This window comes from Anolis sagrei, chromosome 4 (genome assembly GCF_037176765.1).
Source record: "Anolis sagrei isolate rAnoSag1 chromosome 4, rAnoSag1.mat, whole genome shotgun sequence".
Lineage (NCBI taxonomy): Eukaryota > Metazoa > Chordata > Lepidosauria > Squamata > Dactyloidae > Anolis > Anolis sagrei.
The window spans coordinates 39,146,732-39,158,183 of record NC_090024.1 but is presented as its reverse complement, the minus strand read 5'-3'; the positions used below and the strand labels follow the sequence as shown (position 1 = coordinate 39,158,183).

The window sequence follows — 11,452 nt, the reverse complement described above, 5'->3', positions numbered from 1 at the left end:
ATTACATATTTATTGAAGGTATGTTGCACGTTGCTACAAGTTGGCCCTGGACTTGAGCAAAATTGGTTAGTTTTCTGTGTTGTTAATTGTGCGGAAAGGGATTTTGTGCTGGTACAACTGCACCAGGAGCTCCAATTTTGTTTGCTTTGCATTTAATGTTTGTTGCAGTCCTAAGTTTCAGGGACTCTGCAGATAGGTGGCTTCTTTTGGCTGCAATTATAGGGCAAGCCACCTGTCAATTATAGTTAGGTCCCCTGGTCCCACCCCCTTTGGGTTTTTGGAGGGAATAGGAGCCTTTTTGAGTCCAGTCCACACAGAGAAGCTCTCCATGCAGGACATAATACCAAGAGCTCCTGTAGAAAGCTTCGTTTTCTATGGCTTGGTCAGGGAGATATACAGCCTACAGCTTGGCCGGGGAGAAAAGGCCCACAACTTGGCTGAGGATTTTACAGCCTTACAGCTCCTTTGCTGAAGGACTTCAGCCAGCCATCACTGAAACCTGAACTCCTTCTTTTCCCCTGGAAGTCTACAAAGCTCTGCTTGGTAAGGGTCGCTCGCAGAAGCCAGATGCAGTTGGTACCGGGTGCAGGGGCTCCATGCCAACAGAGGCAAGTACAGACTGCCCAGATTAGAAGTTAAGGATTTCCCCATTAGTTAATTACAGTTAACAACCTCTGTACATGGCATTCATCGACCTTGCAAAGGCATTCGACACAGTGAATCGCAGCGCTCTCTGGACCATCCTCCAAAAAATCGGGTGCCCAAACAAATTTGTGAACATCCTGCGGCTCCTCCATGATGACATGATGGCAACAGTTTTGGACAGCAGTGGCTCCCAAAGTGACCCATTTAAGGTGGAATCGGGTGTCAAACAGGGATGTGTTATTGCCCCAACTTTATTCTCCATCTTCATCGCTATGATACTTCACCTTGTTGATGGGAAGCTTCCCACTGAAGTGGAAATAATCTATCGGACAGATGGCAAGCTATTCAACCTCAGCAGACTGAAAGCCAAAACCAAGGTTACAACAACATCTGTTATAGAACTCCAGTATGCTGATGACAACGTCGTCTGTGCGCATTCAGAAGAAGATCTACAAGCCACTCTAAACACCTTCGCAGAAGCATACGAGAAGCTCGGCTTGTCATTGAACATTGAAAAAACCAAGGTGCTTTTCCAGCAGGCACCAGCCAATCCCTCTCCAATGCCAGTGATACAGCTTAATGGTGTAACATTAGAAAATGTTGTTCATTTCCGTTACCTTGGCAGCTACCTCTCCACCAAAGTCAACATCGACACCGAAATACAACACCGCCTGAACTCTGCAAGCGCAGCATTTTTCCGAATGAAGCAGAGAGTGTTTGAGGACCGGGACATCCGTAGGGATACCAAGGTGCTTGTTTATAAAGCTATTGTCCTCCCAACCCTGCTCTATGCCTGTGAGACGTGGACTGTCTACAGACGTCACATGCAACTCCTGGAACGATTCCATCAGTGCTGCCTCCGGAAAATCCTGCAAATCTCTTGGGAAGACAAGCGGACAAACGTCAGCATGCTGGAAGAAGCAAAGACCACCAGCACTGAAGCGATGGTCCTCCGCCACCAACTCCGCTGGACCGGCCATGTTGTCCGGATGCCCGACCACCGTCTCCCAAAGCAGCTGCTCTACTCCGAACTCAAGAACGGAAAACGGAATGTTGGAGGACAAGAAAAGAGATTTAAAGATGGGCTCAAAGCCAACCTTAAAAACTCTGGCATAGACTGTGAGAACTGGGAAGTCCTGGCCCTTGACCACTCCAGCTGGAGGTCAGCTGTGACCAGCAGTGCTGCAGAATTTGAGGAGGCATGAGTGGAGGGTGAAAAAGAGAAACGTGCCAAGAGGAAGGCGCGTCAAGCCAACCCCGGCCGAGACCGCCTTCTGCCTGGAAACCAATGCCCTTACTGCGGAAGAAGATGCAGAGCAAGAATAGGGACCCACAAGAATATTGGAAGACAATCATCCTCGGAAAGCGAGGGATCGCCTAAGTAAGTAAGTAAGTAATTACAGTTAAGAAGATAGTGCCTGTTCCCAGTGAACAAGATTGCAAGAGCCAATAGACTGTTAAGAAAGCTTGAAAGTACCTGTTCATTTTCATTAATAAAGAACATTGTTGAACCTTTAAGCAATCTAAAGACTCTGGGGGAATCCAAGGGCCTTTAATCTGAGGCAGCCCCGGCGTCCCGTTGGGCACACAGAATTTATGTCCTGTCTACAGTTTTATGCACAGGCCCAGCGTGCGACAGCACAGATTTCGTCATTCTCTTTGGCCCGGCCATCATCTTGTGCCACATCAGGAGCTTCGTAAAGGGATCGCGCAATACGACAGAATCATAATCGGCTATTTGTTCTCAGTCTCAAAAAAGTTTTACGAACTTTGACGGTGTCGCCATGTTCGCTTGTTACAAAATAAATGTTATGGCATCTGAAGGAGCAACAGATTTACTGCGGCATACGGTTGCTATCATTGGCCTCGAGGGCCTTTCACACATCTGATGAAGGTAGGCTCTGGTCCAAGGGAACATATGCCGCCCTCAATGTGGCCCAAGACTCTGCTGTCAAGGTTTGGCAAAATAATTTTTTTTAAAGTGTGTCTTCTGCCATCTTGTGGCAGAACTGTTTTAATTGAGTCTCAAATATTTTCCAGCCATGGGCAAACTTGGGCCCTCCAGGTGTTTTGGACTTCAACTCCCACAATTCCTAACAGCCGTAGGCTGTTAGGAATTGTGGGAGTTGAAGTCCAAAACACCTGGAGGGCCCAAGTTTGCCTATGCCTGTTCTAGACTGTATTTGCAGCCATAGAAGGGAAAGGGTTAACTGTGAGCTTTGACTACATTTCCCAGAAACCCACGCGAGGGTTGAATCTGGACAGTGGCGCAAAGGCTACTGGGAATGGTAGTTTTCCAGCCGAAACCACCACTTAACTTTCTTTTTTCAGTCAGGGGAGGCCGAAAATGGCGTTCGTGCTGCCGAGGAAGGTGTTCGTGCTGCCGAAGAAGGCGGGGGTGTCGCTGAAGCAGGTGAAGAGCATCCTCGTCCGCTTCTGCCCCTTCGAGGCCAATGTGGAGAGCACCAGGTGAGGAGGAGGAGGAGGAGGAGATGGGCCCTCTGCAGAGGCCTAAAGGGGAAAGAAGGCCTTCGCTCTCCATTGAAGCCCGCGTCGCGTAGTTCCTTGATTCTTCATTGATGGCAGGATAGACGCCTAATTAATCCTGAAATGTTCTCAGGCCTCATACAGCTGGTTAGATCATAGAATAATAGAGTTGGAAGAGACCACATGGACCATCTAGTCCAACCCAACGCACAATCAAAGCACTCCTGACAGATGGCCAGCCATCTGTTTATAGAATTCTAGACTTGGAAGGGAGTATAGAATTCTAGACTTGGGAGCCCTCAAGGTCAACCAGTCCAGCCCCCTTCTGCTATACAGGAAGGCACAATCAAAGCACCACCAACAGCCAGCCTCCAAGGAAGGAGCTTCCACCACACTCTGAGGCAGAGAGTTCCACTGTTGAATTATTATTATTATTGGGTTGTTGTAGGTTTTTCCGGGCTATATGGCCATGTTCTGGAGGCATTCTCTCTTGACGTTTTGCCTGCATCTATGGCAAGCATCCTCAGAGGTAGTGAGGTCTGTTGGAAGTAGGAAAAATGGGTTTATATATCTGTGGAATGACCAGGGTGAGACAAAGGACTTTTGTCTGTTGGGGCTAGCTGTGAATGTTTCAGCTGATCACCTTGATTAGCATTCAATGGCTTGGAAGGGCCTGGGTGGAATCTCTTGTTGAGAGTGATTTTATGTGCCTGTTTGTTTCCCCTCTGCTGTTTTGCTATTGTAATTTTAGAGTTTTTTAATACTGGTAGCAAGATTTTGTTCATTTTCATGGTTTCTTCCTTTCTGTTGAAATTGTCCACATGCTTGTGGATTTCAATGGCTTCTCTGTGTAGTCTGACATGGTGGTTGTTGGTGTGGTCCAGCATTTCTGTGTTCTCAAATAATATGCTGTGTCCAGGCTGGTTCATCAGGTGCTCTGCTATGGCTGACTTCTCTGGTTGGAGTAGTCTGCAATGCCTTTCATGTTCCTTGATGCGTGTCTGGGCACTACGTTTGGTAGTCCCTATGTAGACTTGTCCACAGCTGCATGGTCCACAGTAGTAATATTATTTATTTATTTATTTATTTATTTAAAAGTTTTATATACCTGTCTTCTCCACCTCCGGAGAAGACTCAGAGGGACTCAGGTCAGTTCACAACATATATTCAAACAACAGCAATACAAAAACAATACAGTAAATCATCATTAAACATTAAAACCTAAAATACAGTAAAAATACCTCATCACATTGCACAAGGCAAGTCGTCAAATAGAGTTACGATTCATCACCATCCTTCCCTATGCACAGGGTTATTGACTCACTCGTCAAATGCCATATTCCAAAGCCAGGTTTTTAGTAGCTTTCTAAACGACAGGAGGGAAGGGGCAGATCTAATCTCTAGTGGAAGGGAGTTCCAGAGCCGGGGAGCCACCACCAAGAAGGCCCTGTCCCTCGTCCCCACCAGACGCGATTGTGAAGGTGGTGGGACCGAGAGCAGGGCCGCTCCTGAGATCTTAATAACCTTTTTTTTTTTTTTTGAAGTAATTTTTATTGAACATTTTATAAATCCACACAAGGAAAGAGGGGGAACAATAACAAGGAGAAAGGTAAGTAGGAAAAAAGGAAAAAAGAAACAACAAAAACATAACAACACACCAAATAAACAACATATCTACCTAAACTAATCTAAAATGACTTCCACTCCAACCTCGGGATCTTCTCACACTTCTTCTTCATCTTACTTGTCTATTCTTTTCCTCTATGACTTTTCTAAATTTCTTTTCATAGTCATAAAAAGAAGACCAATCTGTCCTCTTTAACGATTTTCCGGTATTTCTTCTCATTAAAAAAGTTAATTCATCCATGTCTCTTATTTCTTTAACTTTCTCCAACCATTCTTCAATGGTCGGTATTTGATCATTCTTCCAAAATTTGGCAAAAATAATCCTTGCCGCTGTGGTGAAATAAGTAAACAGTTTATCTTCATTCTCCTCCAGTTTGAGTTCAGAGTCTGTGAATCCTAATAAGTAATATTCTGGTTTCTTTTTGAACCTCTTATTCAACATCTTTTGTATTTCCACATGAATAGAGGCCCAAAACTTAGTTGTATCTTTACATGACCACCACATGTGGTAAAAGGTGCCTGTTTGTTCCCCACATTTCCAACATTTATCTGAAACATTTTGATACATGTGACTAAGCTTATTCGGTGTCAAATACCATCTATAAAACATTTTATACCAATTTTCTTTCAAGTCCATGGCATAAGTATATTTCAATTTTTTGTTCCATATTTGCTCCCATTCCCTAAATTGAATGGGCCTTCTTAAGTTTTCCGCCCACTTAATCATACATGTTTTCACCTGTTCAGTTTCCGTTAACCACTGGATCAATTTATTATACAATATTGTAACTATTTTCTTTTGTGTTTTCAATATTTTATCCCATGTGTTTTCTTCCCAGTCAAAACCAATTTTTTGATCTTGTTTAAAGTATTCTTTAATTTGTAGGTAATGTAACCAGGTTATATTACCATAAGAGTTCTTAAGTTGTTCAAAAGATTTAATCTCCGTTTTCCCTTTTAGCAGGATGTCCTTATATCTTGGCCAGACCCTCCATCCTAAAAGTCTTCTTTGATGGGCCTCCATTGCTGAGACCCATAATGGAGTAGATTTGTAGAAGAGGGTTTTGTATCTCATCCATGTCCTCAGTAGGGAGGCACGCACAAAGTGGTTACCAAAATTCTTTTCCTGAGAGATCTTAATAACCTTGATGGCTCATAGGGGAGAATCCGTTCGGACAGGTAAATTGGGCCGGAGTCGTTTAGGGCTTTATAGGTCAGCTCTTACAGTCAGGAAGTTCTTCCTAATGTTCAGTTGGAATCTCTTTTCCTGTAATTTGAACCCATTGCTCTTATTGCTAGTTTCCATGGCAGCAGACAACAAGCTTGCTCCCTCTTCCTTGTGACAGCCTTTCAAATATGTAAACATGGCTATCATGCCTCCCCTCAACCTTCTCTTCTGCAGGCTAAACATATCAATCTCTTAAAGATAATCTATATAAATAAAAATGCAGTGTTCGTTTGTGGGATTAACAAAACTCAAAAACCATTGGACAAATTGACACCAAATTTGGACACAATACACCTAATAATCCAACGAGTGTCCATCACCCCTAAACACGCACACACACACAAAAACCCCAGCCTTAAAACCCCCCAAAAATACACAATATATAAATATACACATACAGGCATATACTTATACACATGCACACTTTCATACACACACATACATACATATACACATGCACACACACATATACAGATACACACAAATATGCATATAGACAAGCACACACATATACACAATATGCATGTACACATATAAACACACAAATACACAAATATATACACACACAAACACACATATATGCTCAAATATATACACACGCACAAACACATATACACACACAAAATACATATATACAGACTGGGCCACAGCAACGCATGGCAGAGGTTGGCTAGTAATAATAATAAAACTTTATTTATACTCCGCCACTATCTCCCCAAGGGGACTCAGGGCGGTTTACATGAGGCCAATCCCAACAACACATCAGTAAACAGCAAAGCAACAAGCAAATAAAACAGTACAATAATATAACTCACATATAAGCAATAACACACAAAATTTACAAATATGCAAACATTAAAACAATTAAACATAACAGTATTAAAATTCACAGTTAAAATTCATTGAAACATATTCAAAGCTAAAAATCATAGTATCCTCTTCAGTTTTGCATTGCTAAAATGCTTGTGCAGTACCAGTTTTGGTGATGAAGATGGTATTTATTTATATCCTGCGCTTATTTCTTAATTGAGACAAAAAGCAGCTAACAACATGTTAAAAGCAGTATAATTTAAAATGCACAACATACAAGTATTAAAACAAAATTAAACAAACCAGCCAATTCTAATTCCTTAAAATACTTAACAACTGTTAAAATAATAATTTATCTTGTCTTTGTAGCCTGCTCTGGATTCCTTTTTGGCTAAATGGTGAAATGTAAAAGTATCATATAAATAAGTAAAACCAATCTATTGACTCGCTTTAAGCAAGATTGCCTCATAAAGTGTTTCTTACTTGAATATAGAAATAGAAACTGGTGATGATAATTGTATTTCCTATTTCCGTGTGTTAGAAAAGACAAATTTATTACATTTTAATATCTTGCTTATTGTTGACCTTAATTTTTGTGTTTCAAGCTTTGTCAGATGGATGACAATGATCAATAACCAATCTCTTACTTTTTAATATAGTATCTTTAGCATAAGAACCATTGTATTTATATTTTGCATTTCTATTAAAATATTATAGAGCATAGTTGGTAAGCCAGTTAATTGATGTTCATCTGATCTGTACTTCCAATACCTGTTTACAGAAATTTCCTTCAGTGCCTGCATGTAAAGAAAGCATACGCATCTAACGTCAACTGTGATGTGAAAACAGAAATAAAACACGATGGATCAGAACCAGTAATTGACATCACATTTGGTAAGAAAATAACCCAGTTTTGTAACCCAAGCCCAGGGATAGTCAGACCACAAAAATATTTTTGTGCTCCCAGTCACCCTTTTCAAAGTCAGCAATGTAACTGCACAAAAAAGCACAATCCTCAGACAAAATCCACATGCTCTGAGAACAGGTGCTACATTTTAGAAGTGAATGACTGACAATAAACATAGTCAAAGTTACAGTTTTTCTTTACACCAAAATGCCACCTTTTGAACTTTATTTTGAACAAATTGGAAGTGGAATTTCTGTAGCAGGCAACAGAATGTGTGTGGCAGTTCATTTGTGGCCCAAGCATGCAAGATTGACTGACTGAATGAAGTTGCCCACCTTGCCCAGAATCATTTTCTAGCCCGCCAGGCGGCCACTAACTCTTTTAAATGTTAAGAAATAAAAGATCCCACTCATTAGTGTGACATAGCTCTTTATGTATTTCTGTAACACACCAGTATTTATTACAGAGGTAGCTGCTTTCAACCACCAGGCAATGCTCTAGTGTAGGTCTGCAGGATCTACTGTTTTCATTACTTGAATCCTGTGATCCATCCAATTAGTCTTGACTAAATTAAGTGCCACTTAAACTGTCATTGGTGTCATGTTACTTTCTTCCTCTTTGTTACAGCTTCCTGTTATTGCATTTAGTTGGGATTTGTTCCACAAACTCACTCCTTTGTGTTGTGTAACAATGTTCCAATTTGCCTTTTGTCCCTTTCTGCATTGTTTGCCCTGTCATGTCAAAAGGAAATATCTGAAAGATTGAAGTCAGGATGGGGATTTCTTGTGACTGTCTCATTTAATACCACTAGATGGCACATTGCAGCCTCTAAGAAGCCAATATAATTGAAGCTACCATGGTTTAGGATGTGGCTGCACATCTTTTTAAAAGAATATTTGGATGAGAAGCACATGTGGTGATGTCAGGGCGCAGTGTAGGTTGTCCAATTACTAGTTCCAGCTAGCAAATCAACAATTATGTATATCCAATTGATTCAGCGGTCTGTGTTAGCAAATAGATTTAGTCCATTGTGTTTGCGATATGTAGGTGTGTCTGCACTTGTAATTTTGTATGTCCTTATTTCAAAAATAGGTCCTGCTGAGTTTGGCAAGATAGAAGGTCCGTGTGCTGTTTGTCTGTAGAAATGACACCGCAAATAGGCATTATGTTGTCATTGTAGTTGAATATCTGTATATTTCATGATAAGGCCTAAATACCCTAAAGCAGTGTCAAACTTTTGGCCTTCCAGGTGTTTTGGACTTCAGCTCCTAGAATTCCTGGCCATTGGACAAGCTGGTTAGGACTTCTAAGAATTGGAGTCTGAAACATCTGGAGGGCTACAAGTTTTCCCTAAAGGCACCAAATCCCATCTATTCTTGGAGGCTAAACAGGGTGAGTTCTTGGATGGGAGACACCAATGAATTCAAAGTGCTGTAGGATATGTTTCAGAGGAAGGAATTGACAAAAGCACCTTTAAGTATACCTTTTCCAAGAAAATTATGTGAAATTCATGGGGTTGTCATAAGTCAACAGGTGATTTGAAGGCACATGCAGGCAAAACAACTATCATGATATCAGACATTTGTAAACCTGATACATACTGAATAAAATCAACCTAGGATTGTTTAGTTTCATTTTACTCCTATCTGTATTCTTGAGTTCTACCTCTTAAAGTTTATATCCTACAGTCCTCCTTCCATGTGGTTTTGACTTGTGCCTATTTGATTACACTATGTAACATGATTTTTTTTTTATTCCTGGGTTGTAAGTGTTATTTCCTAATCGATTTTATCATAAAAACTGCAAAAAATGTTGTTTTTGCGGAACATCCTACAGCACACTTGCTATAGTTTTTCCATGAATATCAACCAATTCAACATAGTTTGTGGCAGCCACAAAAATGAAATTTCTGTAGTGTAGCAGCTACTTTCAAAGTAAGGTAAGTACTTCACAATTAAACAGAAAATAACACTTTAAACCAGGAACATAATTTTTTTTTCAAATTTTGAAACATACTGCTACTCACAGGTTTGATTAAAATGTTCTCATTAGGAATCTCCAGGTCTTCCAGCACGATTCTGTGGTCAGCTTCCAGTTGATGTTGGTCCTAGAGTCATGCTGAAAGACCTAGAATAGGCATGGGCCAACTTCGGCCCTCCATGTGTTTTGGACTTCAACTCCCACAGTTGTTACTAGAAATTACTAGAGAGGTGTTCTCTTGAGTAAAAAACAGTAACCATTTCTTTCTTTGCATTTTTTCCACTTTCATGGGGCTTCTGTACCCTTAACCTCGGCAAATGTGGGGGTCTGAGTATACTTGTTTGCAATATTAGTAAAACTCAAAAACGGATATTGTTCAAACTGACAAATTCCTTATTGTCTTACTACCTGAACACGACACGAGAGACTGCTAATATTTACTCATGATAATATTGCTGAATTGCATTGTGTGCACACACAATCTCTTTTATTTTGAAAAGCCTGATGAAAGAATGACTGGGAGTCACAAATATATTTATGCCTGCTTTAAAAAACAACACTATACCAATATTACAATGGTCATAAAACGCTGAAAATAGTTCTAGAGAATAAATCTGTACAATTGTAAAAACAGATACTACTTCACTTTTATCCTTTTGCAGGGTAAATTCTGTACCCTTAACCTCTTTCTTTCTTTACAGCTGACGGTGACAGACTGGTTATGAAAGGAGCCAACCTAACAATCCGAGAGATGTTGCAGGCATTCAACTCTCGATGTACTGCTAAGGAACTTGTGACACAAGAGAAGTCCCAAAAGAAGGCTAACAAATGAATAGTTAGCAGGCATAACACCACATGGAAACTGTTTTGCAACTTCCTCTTTTTGGATGATGGGAAGGACTTTGCCAATAACTGAAGGAAACTTGGGGCGAATAAAGGCAGAAGCTAGAAAGGTCTGACTCATAACACCATGATTTCTTTGAAATTTTGGTTAAAGCTAAAATAAATGTTATTGTTCAAACATCTGATACTGGTTTCAAGTGGGGGAAGAGTCCAGTGAGTTGATTAACTCCTTTGTGCTCACAAATGTTACGAGTGTATTAATTTAAGCTACAGCTGAAAGCCTAATAAAAAACTGGTTTATTTCTGCCAGGATTTCACAATGTTATTTTGTAAAAAAACAAACGAACTCTGATTATATGCTTTAGAACTGGCATGGGCAAACTTCATCCCTCCAGATATTTTGGACTTCAACACCCACAATTCCTAACAGCCTCGTGTCCCTTCCTTTCCCCCCTCAGCCAATTAAGCGGCTGAGGGGGGGAAAGGAAAGGGCCTGAGGCTATTAGGGATTGTGGGAATTGAAGTCCAAAACATCTGGAGGGCTGAAGTTTGCCCATGCCTGCTTTAGAACCAATGGCCCTTGCATGATCTTGTCACATTTAGTTTACAAAATGTGAAAGATTACAACTATAGCTATCACATGGTTTCGGTTTGTTGCTTTGTTGTGTAAGTATTTGGTAACTTCTTCATTTTGAGAAGAAATTAAGAAAATAATTTAATAAAAGGCTCTGTCCTATAAATAAAACTGATTGTCCCAAAATACGAGCATTTGTTTCTTCCATTGATCATACTAATTGATCCCTTATCCAAAATTATGAAATCTTCCAAAATCCAAAAGTGATGCCTTTGCTTTCTGATAGTATACACACCATTTTGTTTCATGTTCAATGTTCACACATTTTGTTTCATGTACAAAATTATCAAAA

At 40.5% G+C, this 11,452-nt stretch overlaps 1 protein-coding gene across 1 annotated transcript; it reads left to right on the top strand.

The window, feature by feature from the left end:
* The first annotated feature begins 2,945 nt into the window (after nucleotides 1–2,945).
* MRPL53 (mitochondrial ribosomal protein L53) lies at nucleotides 2,946–10,835 on the top strand. The gene is made up of 3 exons (XM_060775533.2): nucleotides 2,946–3,114; nucleotides 7,578–7,690; nucleotides 10,385–10,835. Exons 1-3 carry the CDS (start codon nucleotides 2,993–2,995, stop codon nucleotides 10,513–10,515), a joined length of 366 nt encoding a protein of 121 aa, XP_060631516.2. The 5' UTR covers nucleotides 2,946–2,992; the 3' UTR covers nucleotides 10,516–10,835.
* The last annotated feature ends 617 nt before the right edge of the window (nucleotides 10,836–11,452 follow it).